This window comes from Pogona vitticeps, chromosome 8, assembly GCF_051106095.1.
Source record: "Pogona vitticeps strain Pit_001003342236 chromosome 8, PviZW2.1, whole genome shotgun sequence".
Classification (NCBI taxonomy): Eukaryota; Metazoa; Chordata; class Lepidosauria; order Squamata; family Agamidae; genus Pogona; species Pogona vitticeps.
The window spans coordinates 1,017,667-1,034,426 of record NC_135790.1 but is presented as its reverse complement, the minus strand read 5'-3'; the positions used below and the strand labels follow the sequence as shown (position 1 = coordinate 1,034,426).

At 49.2% G+C, this 16,760-nt stretch overlaps 1 protein-coding gene across 1 annotated transcript in view; it reads left to right on the top strand.

The window, feature by feature from the left end:
• Nucleotides 1–3,663: 3,663 nt before the first annotated feature.
• Nucleotides 3,664–16,760, top strand: part of LOC110072091 (hexokinase-2) — a 46,133-nt gene continuing 33,036 nt past the window's right edge. Inside the window, exon 1 of the mRNA XM_020780130.3 lies at nt 3,664–4,017. Within this exon, the coding sequence (XP_020635789.3) occupies nt 3,970–4,017 (48 nt within the window). The 5' untranslated portion in view covers nt 3,664–3,969. The remainder of the gene's footprint in view (nt 4,018–16,760) is intronic.

Genomic DNA, 16,760 nt, shown 5'->3' with positions numbered 1-16,760 from the left:
CTTTCTTTCTTTCTTTCTTTCTTTCTTTCTTTCTTTCCTTTCCTTTCCTTTCCTTTCCTTTCCTTTCCTTTCCTTTCCTCCCTCCCTCCCTCTCTCTCTCTCCTCTCTAAACTGCAGTCTAAGACAGATCTCCTTCCAAGGATTCTTGTTGTCATCTGTGGCATGTATTTCCCCTTGATCTTTGTCTTAATCTTAAATAAATTGTGTCCATACTTCCACGGGCGAGAATGGATCTTTCAGGCCACACACAACACTCTTCAGCAGGCAGAGATAACAAAGTGTGCATCCTTTTGCAGAGACCAAGGTGGGCACACAGAACAGCCGCCACATGTGTCTGGGGCTTTGTGACACACCAGCCGCGCTTCCTGCACCTGTTTTCTCTCATGGGGTCATTTGAGGATAATGACCTCTCTCTTTTTTGGTCCTTGTAGCTGCTGTGGTTCGCAGTCGTGGTGATCTATATATAATCCCAATCTGATAGAATTAATACTGCGCCATCACTGCACTGCTCTAAACCCCTTTCCTTTCACTGCTCATTCCATCACACATGAGAAAGGAAATTGCCTGGCGTGGGTGCGTGTGCCTCGGATCACGTACTCAGCAGAGTGAATGGAAAGGGAGGGGTGCTGGGGCGTTGCCAGGAAGCCCAAGCAGTCAATGCTGCTGCTGCATCTTCTTTCTGCTGCCATTGGTTGTCCCCCATCTCATCAACCCCTCCCCATTTTGTCTCTGATGGTGATAAAGTGATAAAGCCAGTTGAGAGAGAGAGAGAGAGAGAGATTGAGAGAAAGAGAGAGAGAGAGAGGTCTGAATTAGCAGAGCTGTCATATAAGATCCAGAGCTGATTATCTGCTTTAGAGGGCACCCACTTAATGAACTGCCTGGCCATGTGCATGCACACATGGCCCACTGCACACACTCTTTCCACTCTCCTGGCACACATCCACGAGAAGCTATGTGAATGAACTAAGGCTTGGTGAGAGGGGTGTGCGTGTGTGTGTGCCCTTGTACTTGTTGGAAAGAACACACAGCATGCAAAAAAAAAAAAGATTGTGTGCATATATATATAGGGCCTGCTGTTAAGAGATCCTTTCTTGCAGGGGAGGTGGGTGGCTCCAAGATTGTGCAGTCAGCTGCAGGCTTTAGCCTGAAATTTAAGGAAGCTGTCCACGGTGCTGAACCGATTGGTGGCTCTCCTGTGATGACTCTTCAGAGTTGGATGCAAACCTGGAGCAGATTCATCAGCTTTGGACCTTGTTTTAATGGATGAAAGTGTGCCTTCAGAAGTTCCCATGTTCAGCCCCATAGATTCTCCCATTACAGCAGCTCATGTAGCTGATTGTCAGGAAGACCTGTCTCTGCCCAAGACTCAAGACCACTCCTGCCATTCAGAGTCCAAAGTCTCACTCAGTTAAATATAGTTTCATACATTCAAACATGTGTGTCCAGTTTTCTCTGTTTAGAAAACGATCCATGCCTTTACAGGTGCATAATCACCAGCTCTTGAAGCTCGAAGAAATTTTGGCAGTCTTATGAATCACCACCTATGCAAATAAGCGTGTTTATGTGACTCGTGTTTACATTTCTCCTAACCTCGGTTGATAAGAAACGGAATTAAGCCGGAACAACTTCAGTGACATTGAGAGACAAACCGGGAACCCAGACGGGGAAAAAAAATTGATGGGGTCATTTCCTTCATTCCATAATCAGATCAGAATGCAAATCTTACTGTGGAATGGCAGAACCTAGTTATTAAACACAAGCTGTATAACAAGCTTTCTGCTTGGGGTTCCTTCTCTTGCTGGAGGCTGTCTGTCATTGTAGTGCAATGAATTGCGGAGGATTGTGTTTCCAATGTATTTATTTATTGGATTTATATCCCGCACCATCTGGCAACCAGGCTACTCTGGGCGGCTAACAGCAAGACAACACAATATCAAAACACGATAAAAATAAGATAATACAAACATTCAACAGGTACAATAACTAGTAGGATAAGTTAAAACAGATGGCTATGAAGATGATAAAAAGGATGATGAAAGGATGGCAAAAAGGATGATAAAAGGGAAGCTGAGGTATCAAAAACTTAACGCTCAGGGAAAGCCTCCCGGAAGAGCCAAGTCTTCAATGCTCGTTTAAACCCATCCAGCGAGGGTGCCAGGATTAGATCAATGGGACATAAGCGAAAGTTAGCACTAAATGGAAACTTTGTGATTGTTAAGTTGGAGTACCAAGTCCTATAAATAAAAACCAGGGAACTGCTGCCCATGGCTTGTGAGCTTCCCAGCACTAGTTGGAATCAGAAACTGGAAATGGGGGCTTCCGTGGAAGAGCTCTTCTTGATCATGTCCCATCACTTCTGTGTTTGCATTCGTAGCACCCACAAAATGAGCATAAATAGGATGCTGTTGGTGATGTGCGGGTGTTTTATTTAATATAATTTCGGTATCTATTACTGTGAGTGCTTCAAGAGAAGAAAGAGTGAACTAAGCAGATTTTTTTTTCTTACCATCATGTTTTGGTTCCTGTCAGCCTAACAATATGGACCAACACAAGATCCTAGGTCAAATCCTGCCTGGACTCTCTGTGGAAGCAAAAAGGGTTGAAATTGAGGGGGTCCTACTTTGGGCACCTCATGAGAAGGCAGAATTGTCTGGAAAAGACAATGACACTGGGAAAGGCAGAAGGCAGCAGGAAAAGAGGAAGACCAAATACGAGATGAACTGACTCCCTAAGGGAAGCCACAGGCTTGATTTTGCAAGAGCTGAGCAGAGCAATTGAGGACAAGATATTTTGGGGTTGGCTCATTCATAGGTTTGCCATAAGTTGCGGATGACGCGACAGCCCATAACAAGAAGAAAATGGAAAGCTGACGGGAAGCGCTGTAAACTTCCCAAGTTTCCATATTGTTCATCAGTAGAAAGAAAACAGCCCAAAGTAAGCAGCATCACGTAGCACTTATGTTGTTGCTACATGCTGTCACGTTGGAACTGATTTATAGCTTTCATGGTAAGGGAGGTATTTAAGGAGTGGCTTTACTGGCTCTACTCCCCCCCAGTCAATTTCCATGGCTGAGCAGGATTTGAATCCTGGTCTCCAGAGTCCTCCTCTGTCGTTCTATCCTGTATATATCAAACTGGGTATCCTTTATGCAATATATCAAATGCTTCACAAATGTAACTGTGGAAGAAAGGCCAGCATCTTACATAGTTCATTTTGCATGTATTTATGAAGCACTGATGTCTACAGGTCTGAAGCAATGTACACCCATCAGGAAAACATGCAATAGAATACCAGTCAATAAAAGCAATATATTGCATTCATAAATCCCCAGGAGTAAAACGTGTTGTAGGGTTAATTGTATCAGGAGAAGGTTGCTGAAATAGATGCACCTTTGGCATGTAGTTCATAGGTCTCATCTCTCTGTGACTGAGCTGCTCTTTTCAGCCCTTCCCGCGTTCCCAGGCCTGCAGCTGAGCTGTCCCTAAGCAGTGTCACCCAGCTGAAATAAGTCAGTCCCAGGGATGCTGGTGTGTCACCCCTGAATGCCCAAATGCCAGATCCACACTGGAACAGAGCAGGGTGGCAGGGGAATTCCCAGTGCCACCCTGCTCCTCTGGCCCCAATCCTCCTCCTCCTCGTGTATTTATTGCAAAGCAGCCTCTCTGTTCCTCAGCAAAGGCGTGAGCCTCTGAGCAGCGGAGTATTGCTTTATCTCTGCCTGTCGCTGAGCTCTGGGGATTAAACCGCTGCCTGCCACAACCCCGTATCTCTCTCCCCGGAGCGCAGGCAGTGACCTCAGCCTTGACGTTGCTGGGCCTCCCTCCGTGAGAGTCTCGCAGATGCTGAGGCTGCCACGCTTTCCATCCTCACGCCTCACTCCTTCCTCAGCAGGTCCTTGAAGAACAGACGCTCCATCCAAGAGAGAACCGATTGCTGCTCTCGCCCCGTTCCAGGAGACAGAACAGGATGGCTGAAAGGGACCTGGAGGCCACAGGCGAGCAAACGGTACAACAGGTAAGGGGAGCTTCTCCCGAGTTATCACAGGCTCTCTGGACCTCTTTTATTTGTGGGTAGAGGAAGGATGGCTGGGCTTCCACTTGCCAAAAAGGAGATGTCTGGGCAGGCATGTCATTTTCACCTTCTGGAAGAAAACTGATAGTTCACCCTCTCGCTTGTTCTCAGGCATTAATATTCTTTTGCACAGATTTCCTGGGGGAAATAAAATAATTTTTACTTCTGTCACTTGGCCCTCAATACTAAAACACCATCCTTCTGACGAAAGAGGGCAGCCCAGTCGGTCCCTCTGAAAAGTCCCCGGTCGGATGTTAGGCGCTGTCTTTGTGATTCCTTTTGACTCCGTGCACTTTTGGTGCCTCTGGGATTTCTGATGCCTCCCTTCCAGCCTGGTGGGAAGACACTGTAAGAGGAAGGTAGAGGTGAAGGAAGGAAAAAATGCTCTGGTTTCACAACAGGAAAAATAAAACCCCAGCTTGCACGGCAGGCTTATCCCTTCACCTTGCTGGCACTCGTTGCCGTCAAGGCTCTGAGAGGCATCGCGCTGAAAAGTTTGCCCAGTTATGGAGAGATCTTTTTATCTGACAGCCTGATTATAAACAGCAGGAGTTGTGCAGACAACGGAGGCTGGCAGCAGGGAGAATAGCTTTTCAAGAACTTTTCAGAAAGTGTGGCTGCCCCCAAAGCCAGTTGTTCTGACCCTCAGCCACCTTTTCACAAACAAGTTCTGGAAAAATACACAGGTTCGAAACCTGTGACAAGGAGCGAGCGTGTGGCCCGGATTCATAGGGTTTCAAATCTTCTTCTGCTTTTTGGAAAAAGAAAGTTTGGGGAATAAATCGTTTTCAGCCTGAGGCGAGGTAGCCACCTCAAAAAGAAGACAGGGCTCCTGTGTGTAGAAAATGGAATTTCAACTTTGCTGTCTGGAAGATCCTGGAATCTGCAGGATCACTCAGGGTGGATATGGCAACATTTCTGAGCTTTGAGAAGGTGATGCTTGTGCACAAGTAGTGAAGATACAGCATTTGGTCCTTTACTCCACGTGGACACTGTCCCCTGAGACCTTTCAGCTTTGTGAGATCAGGTCCCTCACATAAATAGATCTGGGGGGGGGGAAGAGTAAGCAGGCGTCATCCAGGTGGACGGCGGGGCCCCTGGGAAGAAGGTCTGGAGACCGTAGGGGTCAAAGCCATCCTGTTCTCTGGCAGAGTAATGATTCAGGTGCAAAGTGGCAGTGCCGAGGCTTGGTCCTGGCTGAGGTTGCTCTTAGTTTTCTTCTGCAGGCAGGTGCCAGCTTTGGGAAATTCTGCAGCCACAGCTTAGCCATCTGGCATTACTGAGACTTCTTGGGGTGGGGTGGGGGCAAAAAAACCTTTCTGCCTTGTTTTAGTAAGTTATATAAGGTTAAGAAACAGAAGCATCACTATTATAAGAAACATGTTGTTGTGACACTCCCCTTCATTATGCAATGCATGGATTAAATAAATAAATCTGTCCCCAGTGGACATTGTCTGTGGATGGGGGGGGGGGGGGAGAGAACAAAATATGTTATTCTCTTCTTAAAAGGAAGAAGGAGAAACCTTTAAGAGAAAAACCATTTGAATTATTTCCTTGAAATAATTGGCTTTAATTGGCAGAGGGGGCTGTTCATTAAACATGTCTTGTTCAGCTTCTAATTGGAGCTGCTTTTGCAAAATGATGAGTATTGATTGCATTGTTGCAAAGTCATTCTCTTTGATACTCGATTAGAGCAAAGTATAGATGTGGATTTCCCAGAGAATGCTTTAATTGCATGGGTGTTAATTAGTGGAAAGGGTAATTATTGCATCCGTTATCAAAATACCACTTCAGCTGAGATACAGCAGGATTTGCTCTAGCAGTCTGGGTGGCCGGACGTTTCCTTTAGAGGCAAGAACCTCTCAGCTAAACCAGTGGTTCTTAACCTTTGTTACTTGGATATTTTTGAACTGCAACTCCCAGAAACCTCAGCCAGCACAATTGGTGGTGAAGGATTCTGGGAGTTGCAGTCCAAAACTCCTGAGTAACCCAAGGTTAAGAACCAGTGAGCTAAACTACCTGGTTCCTGGTTCCGGGGGGGGGGGGGGCTGTTCCCTGGTTTCCCTGGGCAGAGCTTTCTGGCACAGAAACGGGGCTTGGCCAGTGCCAGGGTGGAGAAACGATGCTTTGCTGGGAGTGGGCTCCTGGGCTTCTGCCAGAGAGGGAGGGGCTCTCCTTCAGGGGTCCTTGCTTTGGAGGCGTATTTTGATTAAGAAGTTGGAGCTTTCCATTTCTGCCCCACATGAGTCAACAGGGACCCTTGATGTCAGCCAACCCTCCCTTCTGTAGCACAGATTACCCCATATTCCTTCTCTGCATAACCCCTCACACACACACACACACACACACACACACACACACACAATAAAAGAGGAAGTTTATTGCGATGAACTTATCCACAGTGTTGCATGATGCCCTTGCAAAATGATTTTTGGTCTTGTGAGGAAACCAGTTGCATAATGATTCTGCAAAACATTTCCCTGGAGCCCTTTGCTCCTCTAGATTAGGGTTGGGTGTATTTGGATTTTTTAATCTGTGAGCTCCAGGCATCCTGCATCACAGAAGGCCACACAACACAACACAACCTGGTGTCTATGGGAGAAGGAGGAGGAAGCCATTCCTGCAAGGATTTAAGCCAAGGGGGGGCTTGGAATGCAACTGCCAACACTCCTCACCCTTGGCTACACTGGCTGGGACTGGTGGCTTCTGATCTCCATGGACACTGACAGTGCTCCGGGTCACCTCCTCTGATTTAAACTAAGTAGGAGTGTGTGTCTGTGTGTTTTGAGATATCCCTGATGGAGTTGCTGTCTGACAAGATCCTTAAGATACCCACCTTTGCTTCAGGAAGAGCTTTCTAGGGAAGCTTATCTCTGGGGCCATGCCCAGAAACGAGCTGGTACCTGTTACACACCTTTCAGCCACCATGCAATACAACACAGACCAAAATACATCAGCTGTTATATTTTGGGGGAGCATTTCCAACTAGTCCTCTTAAGCAAACTCAAGAGCTAACTACAATAAGCGCCATACATATCTTGGAGATATAAGTGCACCAGGAGTACCCAGTATGGTGTAGTGGGCAGAGTAACAGACTAGGACTCAAGAGGCCTGGGTTCGAATCTCTGCTCAGCCATGGACGCTCCCTAGGGTTGTGGAGCTGGTAAAACCACTCCTTAAATATCTCACTTCACCTTGACAACCCTGTGAGGGCGAAAGTATGTTGGTTTCAACTTGGTGGCACTTAACCACTGTAGCAAAATGCCCTGTTTCTCGAAGACGGGCAGGGCGTGTCTTGGGCCTTTGCTCAAAGCATTTTGCCCGCAAGGAAGTGGCACAACCGGGCTTCCCTTGTTGCAAAATGGTGCTCTCAGGGCACTCCTGCAAATCCCTCTCGAAGCACCACCTAGGAGTGCAGGAGATGCCTCTTATCTATGCATGTTTATGCAGACATTTACAAGGCATTGTTGCCCAGGTAGGAAATCCAGGAGCCCCCTGGCCCATCTGGGTTTCAATCTGGAGTTTGACATGGGGGGGGGAGAGACACATGAAAGTAGGGGAGGAAATGCCCAGGTTTCTGGCCTGTATGTTTAAACCTGGCAAGCTTGGAGAGAAACGTGTTGAGCTAAACCGTTCTCAGAAGAGGTGGGTAGGAAGCAGGTGCAGGAGAGCAGAAAGGTGGAGTGTGTGTAGAAGGAGGAGGAGGAAGCTGGCCTCATTGCTTCCCTGTGGCCTTCCCATGGGTCTCCGGCTGAGTCGGGAGGGCTAGACAAGATGGGGTTTTGATCACAATCGGCTTGTATTGGTTTATTCGAGTATAAGAGAAGCAGAGGTATAATTAAAGGGAGGGCAACTGTGAGGGCAGGTGTTGACATATAAAAGGACAAAGCTATCAGGAGTCGGGGGGAGCACATCGATAGATTAGATTAGGATAATAAAAGTGCAGAGAAAACTGGGAAAATACGAAAAAACAGTGTTTATATTTGGTCCGATCCAGCAGGCTAATTAACACCAGTGAAATATTCAGGCACCCCCACCCCACCCCACCCCCAGCCTTGCAGCAGAACTTCACAACCTCTAACATTGCCAGAGGGGTTTGCTGTATTAGGGCCAGAATTCTGGCAGTGCTTTGTGTCTGAGCAATCGGACTTGCAAAGGGAGACGACCCTTCTAAGTCCTAAAGACCACTCCCAAAGCAGAACAAGCTCAGGTGCAACTCGGCAGGAGATGAGAAAAGCTCCTGCTGTGACAATCACACCCTATTGGCAATGAAAATAACTCCCTCTTTTAATAACGGGTTTTCTGTCACTTGTTGTGCTCCAGCAAATATGGAGCCTTGTGGCTCCTTGGAGGCTAATATAATACATTTGGCATCAGCTTTTGTAGAGAGAAGCTCATGAAATAGACTGCAGTCCTCTATGGCCAAACATTAAAAAAAACACCTTATGGTGTTACATGAAGCTTTGTTGTTTCAGCTTGGCCATAATTCTGATGCTGAAATGGGTGGTCCCCTTCAGCTGTGAGACGCATCCCTGCAGAAATCCAACCCACCTCCAGCCCAGAACGGCCGGGCTCGGAGGGCCAAATGTGAGAATGACTTTGACAGCTGAGTATGTGATCATTCCTGACGCTTCTCTCCTTCAGGGCCTGCTTTATATAGCTTGCTTGCAACGCGGGCCTTCTTCTGAATGAAAGGGAGGGATCAGGACCTCGCTCTGACATACACTCCTTGGCAGCCCTTGAGGAAGGAAAGGAGCAGTGTGTGGACGTGTGTGCGTGCACATGTCCTCTCCTCTCATCAGGACAAAGTAAGGCAGTGAGGAGGAGGAAACTGTTGGGAGGGGGCCGGCCCCGTCGCTCTGTGGCAGGGAAACCACAGCAGCTCTCCCAGCCCACAAATTTTGGTTGGCATGAGACGGCACGGCAGCCCATGTCTGCAGATGCCCTCTCACAGTGGGGAGCAAGAGGGTCTGCCGTGGGAGCCCCTAGGCTTGCGGTGGGGTCGTGCCTTGGCACAGATCCAGATTGTGTTTGGTTGAGGGAGGGGGTGGGCAGGTGGGACCCAGCGGCTCCTTCCCCTCCCAATGCCAGTAGGGTGGCTTGCAGGCAGAGAGGGCAGGAGTCGGATGGGCTTGCCCTGCCCAGAAGCCCCTCAACCTGATCTGAGGAACCGGGTGTATGTGTGGTGGGTGGGTAAGTGGGTGGGTGGGCGTGAATCTCATAGATCTGCCAATTCTTGGCTGGGCTTCTCTGCAGCCTCCGTTGCTTCACACCCTCCCCGGTGCCAAGGTGAAAATGCCTCTGAGCCTCCTTTTACTCCTGGGGACACTTTCTGTGCAGTCAGATGGAATTCAGAAGACGGTCGGAGTTGTGGTTGTCATTAATTTCTTTTTAAGAACAATTCATTTCCATTTCTTACCCCTGGAGGTTGGTTCTATGCAAGAAATCAGAGACTGGAAGTTGTTTCTAAAAACAAACAGATAATAGTGATTGATTCCTATTACTCATTCCAGCATTTGAAAAGTAACTGCAGTCATTATGGGTTACAATGTTGAGAAAATAATTCATTAGGTTTTATATTGCATGGTTGGTTGCCCTTCTGGGAACTTCCTTGTGAGGGAGCAGTGAGGTCCGTGCACCAGTCACCCAGGTCTTCCCACCTACTCTTGTGGCTCCGGGGGGGGGGCAGCCTGCCTGCGTCCTGGGGAGCCACTCCAGGGCTTCAAAGCCTGTGTTGTCCGGGTGTTGGTGGTCTTGCAAAGCGGGGCCTGGTGTGGGAGGGGAGCTTGGGCACTTTACATGGGTGTCCTCTGGAAAAGAACATGCAATCAAACAGCTGAACCTGTAATCTTCCATGCTATGTTTAATTTGGCTGTCCGTGAGCTTGGAAATATTATTTTGTATTATCAGCTGAGGTGGGCAGATATAAAACTTGAGACATTCACCATGCGTTTGACTCAAGCTTGGACATTCACCAACAAATGCAAAATATGATTAAGGGTTAGAGTCAGAAAGGAGGCTCACAAGGTGCAACTTCTCTAAGTCTGACTGGTTGCCCACGAGACTGACTACACAGCTGTGATTGTAACACAAAACTCTGAAACTACCACTAAAACTTCATCAAGAGTGAAAGGGACTCACATTTCAGCAGAGGTGAGGAACACAGACTGAGAGAGGTAATGCTTGTATGCCAACGCTCTTATGAGCAATACCCATTTTACATATAGGCAACAATAAGGGAAAGAAGCAGTTGAGATGGCAGCTTTGCCATTGGAAATGGGACTGACTTAAGAAATGAAAGACATGTGATCATCTTCCAGTGAGGTTTTGCAATCTCGCCAGGCTTTTGTATGGTGATGGGTCATCAGGAGGTAAACAATAGCCTCTGTTTGTTTGAATGCATTTCTGCAGGGATAACCTCCCTGGCCACTAATGGCAAAGCCGCACCCTCTTCAGTTCCTGTTCACAGGCTCAGAACATACCCTGTTTCTCCAGGGGCCTGGAAGTAAGCTTCCTCAGGACTGTAGCCATTTTTTTCTCACTGAATTAAACAGCTGAGAGGCAGGGGCCCTTCCTGATCTGCAGCAAGTACAGGAGGCAGCTTTCAGAAGTGGTGATGAGTCGCAATGGCTCACGATGGCCTCCAGGACTGGAGGGAGAAGGCCACGGAGGAGTCCGAGTTAGAAGCCGCTGTTGCCTCCATGCCCTGCTGTGAACTTTTCCAGCAGCCTCTGCCGGGCTACAGCAGAGGAGAAAAATGAATGTTTCTCTGGAGATGCCTGTGGCCACGACCGACAGGGCTTTGCTTGCATTCCCACTCATTGCTGCTGGGTCTCCTTTTCTCTTCTGCCTGCCCCTCTGCTAGGCCACGGAGGCCACTTTAGGGGCAGTCTAGAAATGCTTTAAAGATGAATCCTGCTCTGTGTGAAGATGATGCAGGAGGCACGACTGAACTCAATCCGTGCAGCAGAAAGAGAGACCGCCGGGAAGCACGAGTGCCCCTCGCACCTGCCTTTCCCAGCCATCTTTCTTGCCTATAAATCTGAGCTACTCTTTGGGAGGAGGCCATTTGGCACAACCCCCTCCTTGAGACCCCGTCTGGTTCAGCCACCAGCCCTCCATTGCAAACATATTCTCGGCTCTTTTCTGTGCATTCCCTCTTTGTGTTTCCTTAGCAGAGGCTCTCATGCCTAAGACATGTTGGTGGCGACCTCATAGGGCTGAATGGCTAAGAGGACATTCCTCACCCCAAGTCCTGCCAGAGAGGTCACCCAGCGCAGGGCATGGCCGCCACTCCCAGAGCCTGGGCTGAAGGCTCAGGGAACCGTTAAGCCCCTCTGGGCCTGTCTCCAGGCAAGGAGACAACCCTTGAGTGCGTTCAGCACTGGGGAACCAAAGAACCCTGATGGTGGGGGTGTCGGGTGGCTTTCCTCCCCCCCCCACACAGTTAATTCTGGAAAGAGTTTCCCTTCCTGTGTTTTTTCAGTGCTGAAATCCTTTGTCATACTTTGGCTCCACCTCCACTTTTTCTCTCTCTCCTTAGCATTTTAACCCAGTGCTTCAAAAGGATGTACGTGGGGGGGGGCTTTGTGAGGGACAGAAGGATCACCCAATCATACCGCCTTGTTTGCAGGAGGAGAACAAGGTGCTTTCATGCTTGACCTGAGGTTCCGCTCTGCATCAGGCTGGTTTTTTAAACTCAAACTAGAAAAACAGGTTCTGTGCTCTGAGCGCAGCCTGGAGGAGAGAGGATCGTGCACATGCCAACTATGTGGTGAGTGTACGTTTAGGACACATTTGCCTCTGGCATGGGGTACCTCTGGATGCAAGGTGGTGGTAAGTCACATTTTCAGCCCCTTCTGCCCCTTCTCCCCTAACCACAAGGGGCAGGACAACATGGCCCGCTTCACAGGGTGATTGTAAAGGTTACCAGGATGATTCCACAAGTACCTCCTGAAGCCCTCTTCCCTAACCAGGGATTTTCCGGTCAATTTCAAACAGCAGCCTCCCTTCTCCCAGGCCACGATCACTATGTGGAAGGCACCAGCTTTTGCAAAAGGGCTCTCCTGGGCTGAAATGTGAGGTGGCGGAGGTAGGCAGGCAGCCCAGAGTCTCTCTCCATCCAGTTTACATTACTTGTGCTGACGGGCAAAAGATCTGTAGGTGGAGTTTGGGGGTGGGAGGTAAGCAAATGCCCCCAAATTCAGCTCTTGTGAATTTTAGTAAATTTTGTGAGTCAAGAAATGAATGGAACTGAAATTTTTCCCAAATTCTACAGAGAGGTGCAAATCTCTCTGTTTCACTTCCCCTCTGCCTCTGGAGTTTGCAAGTGTTGGGAAATTCCAAAAGAAACAAATCTAGAACCAAATTCTCTCTCTCTCTCTCTCTCTCTCTCTCTCTCTCTCTCTCTCTCTCTCTCTCTCTCACTCACACACACACACACACACACACACACACACACACACACACACACACACACACACACACACACACACACACACACACACACACACACACACACACACACACACACACACACACACACACACACACACACACACACACACACACACACACACACACACACACCGGTTTCCTAGCCCTGCAATCTATTTCTTTTTTCAAAACCTGAGACTTTCCATGTACAAGCCATGAGCTTTACAACAGCTTGCTGAGCATGGATTCCCCAGAGAGAGGAGCAGGCCCTGTTTGCCTTCCCCTGCTACGCCAACTGCAACCTGCCCTTGGTGGGTGCTCGGTGGAGCCCAGAGCTATGAAGGTGGTGGCGGCACTGCCTGCCCACCCCAAGCCCGTGCTCTTGACTTCCAGCTCAGCAGGTGCCTGCAGGCTGTTCTGCTCCACCCGCGCTTGGCATCCCTCGCCTCTGACTCGGATGCCCTTTTAAAACTGGTTTGATTACCTTTGTTGCTATTTCCAGCAAACGGTCAGGTGACCAGGACATGGAAGGTGCCTCCCTTTCCCTCCCTCCCTCCCTCCCTCCTTCCATCCATCCACACAAAGACGCAGGTGCCTTTCCTTCCTCTTCCAACGCCCTGAACTCTTAGGCAGCTCCTGGCCCTCTCTCTGGTGAGGCAAGGGGGCCAGTGGAAAGCAAAACAAAATCTGTGGGTCTGGCTAATTCTGGTCTAGTTAGTCCCTGTCTTTCTCCTTCACATTGCAGACAACTCCTGAACGTTTTGCTGACGTGAGGCATTCTCTCCTCTGCTGCTTCCATGGGCTTTCACACTCTTGGACTTAATGCTTCACCATCCTTTCTTGGTATGGTGTCCTGCAAGGGAGGAAGTCCTTTATTGGCTCTAATGGATCAGCCCCCACTGATGTTTCCGCATCCACCAGACTTGGTGGTAGAATTGTTCTCACGGTCTATATGTGGGGGCAGCCCACCTTAGAGATATTTTTCATTTGCAAAGGGACTGCAATCCTACACAGTGGCATATGCAAGGTTTTAGCATTTGTGGCCCCTTTTATTTTTATTTCCCCTCCTCCTTTGGACAACGCTGGGGCAGAAAAAGCTTTCAGTAACAGGAGGAGATAACAGAACAGAAACAAAAAGATGTTAGGGAGCCAGGACAGTGCAGCCCCTTTAAATCAGCAGTCCAGATTCAGGAGTGAATGCCAGAAAGATAAAGACCCACATCAAGAATGGCTGTCCTTGCAGACATCCCACAGGCTTTGAGGGAAGCAATCCTAAGCATCCAGTCCAGTGACCTGGTCAAGCAAGTTTTTCCATATAACAGCATCCCATAAATACCTGCAAGGGAGAAATGAAATTCCCAGCAGCTTCCTAACTTTTCTGATCAAGGAAGACCATATATCGGTCTGGTCTGAGTTTTGGCTGAAGCAGGGTGGAGAAGTACTTGCCAGTTCTTCACCCACTAAAGCCAGAGTGCCATACGGGGGGGGGGGGAAGGCAAGCAGAGGATGCCATGGCTGTAGAGGGCTGGCACTTGGGCTAGGACAAGATGCCAGAGCATCCCCTTTGCCCTGGGGCAGCCCTGGCACACTGGGTGAGGAGGAGGAGGAGGAGGACATCATCATCTTTGGGAAAGTCAGCAGGGTAATCTCACTTGAAGCAAGAGGATCATGCCCCTTCCTTTCTCTCAAGCTGAAAACAGTGCCAACATGCCAGCTTAGTTACCTTGGGATGTCTGAAGTGGAGGCTGCACCTTATCAGCTCATTGCAGGAAAGAGAACCAGGAATCTCGTGGGGAAAAAAATCTGGTTCCATATGTCTGATAAAGTGGATGTGTCCACAAAAGCTCACGTTAAAGTATAATAGTAGTTAGTCTTTAATAAGGTGCCATATAGTTTTGTCTTGTTTTGTTTCTTTGGGGTTTGCTTGATTCGTTTAACATTTGCATTTGTAAATACGAGTCATCTTACCTGACCAGAGAAATCTTAGTTACATGGGTTAGATTCCGCTGCTTTTGTGTGCTTATGTTAGCTTCCCAGTAAGAGTTCTGAAGCCAAAAGGAAGGTTTCGTAGCAAGAAACCCTCTTGAAGAGCCACCAGCCACATATTTAGTGAGAAAGTGGACCCGTCTCTTCTAAGATGGTGCAACTGACGTTTTTGTTGCTCCGTCCGTTAAAAATAAGGTTTTCAAATCAGCTGTCAAATTAATGACTATCCTCTCGTTCATCAAAATGGCTTTAACTGATTGACCAGTTAATGGATCACCTACCTCGGTTCTTAATAAACAGTAAAACCAGCCAGCCTTTCCTAACATCCTCATGCACTCTTCCTTGTTTGCTCCTTAATGAAATCTATTCATTTTATGACTAGCTTGTTTTCATAAATTAAGATCTCGTTATTAGCCAGTAAAATCTAAATCATGCACAAGTCCCATCAAGGGCAATAAAAATTGGCCTCATTGTAATGTTCTTTCCCCCACCCACTTGCAAATACTTCGCGCCTTGCCAGTAGGAAAATCAACATGGTTGCATGTTCTGTCGCTTTCCAGAGCCCAGAGAAGTTCGGGCAGCAACATTGCTAGGCTGTTTCCTCTTCCGACGAGAGCCACCCGGCAGCTTCTCTGTGTCTGTAAAACTGTGTTTGTATTTACAACGGGTAGCCAAAAGGTCGCTGAAATCCGAGCCAGGTCAGGGGCCTCCAAAGCAGCGGGGGGGGGGGGGAGACGGCGGCTGACGATCTCTTCAAGGAAGCGAGAGAGCAAGAGGGACGGGTTGCCTCCTCCTCAGCAGGACGGCGAGATCATGGATCCAGGTCCTCCCCCCCCCCCCAATCCGAATTGCACGCCCCCTTCCATCAGCTGCAGAAGCAAGACATTTTGGAGAGGAAGTCTCTCCTGTTTCCGGTCATTAGCACCCGGAGATGGAGGGCAGCTGCCCTCCCTCCCTCCCCCGCACCGGGCTCTTTAGCTTAACAAAGGCAGCCTTAAAAGCCAGCAGCAGTTCCTCTGATAACCTGATCTTTTCCTTCCTCAAATTTTGATTGCCCCCACCCCATATGGGCCGAGGGTCTGTGAATTGTTAACCTGCTTCTGGAGAGTCGGAGACAGAACCATCCGCTCAATGTGCTTTCGAATTAGAAGAGTTTTTACCCAGAGGATGGGGAAATGACCCCCTTTTGGACTTCAACATCCAAAATTCCACGGCCAGTGGCAGATTAGGGGTTCTGGGTGTTGGGGGTCCAGAAATTAACTTTGTCCGATGTTGCTCATAGTTGCTTCCAAACGAACTAATTCTGTTTCTAACCAAATAATCCAGTCGCAAATTATCTGATGAATCTGCCCTGGGGAAGAACCTGAGAGCACGTGGTGGCCATTTAAAAATGTAGGCATGGAGTTCCAGGGTGCCTTGAGAGAGATATACTGTAGGGCGGGGATGCCCATAAGGCTTTGGAAGTGGGGCAGGCTCAACTGGAGAACATCAGAATTCGGCGCTTTTTTCCAGGGAAAGATAAAGAGACAACACGGCATGAACTCGTTGGGCTGTCAGACAGACCCTTTGGATCTCGGTTGAATCCCTGCGTCAAGGGCCATCTCAGATCCCACATTCCAGGGAGGAGAGATCTGACTGGTGAAAGGGAGGGAGAGCCTGCTTGCACAAGGGCAGTCTATCTTTTAATGCCAGGCCCCAGAAACAAGCGACGCTGCCGTGAGATAGCCACCACTTCTTAACCCCCGGTGTGTGTGTGTGTGGGGGGGGTTCAGACCGAAAGCCAGAAAGGATATGGTTTTGCCAAAGCCATTCCGCGCCCGCGGCTGCCTCCCTCCCCATCCCACCCCCGTCCGTGCTCAGCATGAGACTGGAAGGCCTTCGCGGGCAGAGCTCTCTCTCTCTCTCGCAAGCCAGGCCGGGGACCGCGGTGCCTGGCCGGCGAGCAACTTCCGCGCCTCTTGAGCGCTTGCTGGCTGGCTGCGTGAGTCAGACGGGAAGGAACGGAAAGGAAGCGGCTTGGAAGCGGGCCCCGAGCCTGTCCTTGCTCATTCCTGCCCCGGCTGAAGCGCCGCGCCCGGCCCTCTTCACGCGCTCAGAGGCACCCGACGGCCGCAGAACGAACGCTTGGCTCCGTGGGCGCGCCTCGGGAGGGAGCGAGGGATGGCAGGCAGGCAAGCGGGCAGGCGGCCCTTCTCTCCCTCCTTCCCTCCCTCCCTCGGCTTAGAGGAGCGCCGTGCGAGCCGGCACGCTCGCCAGCCCCGGCG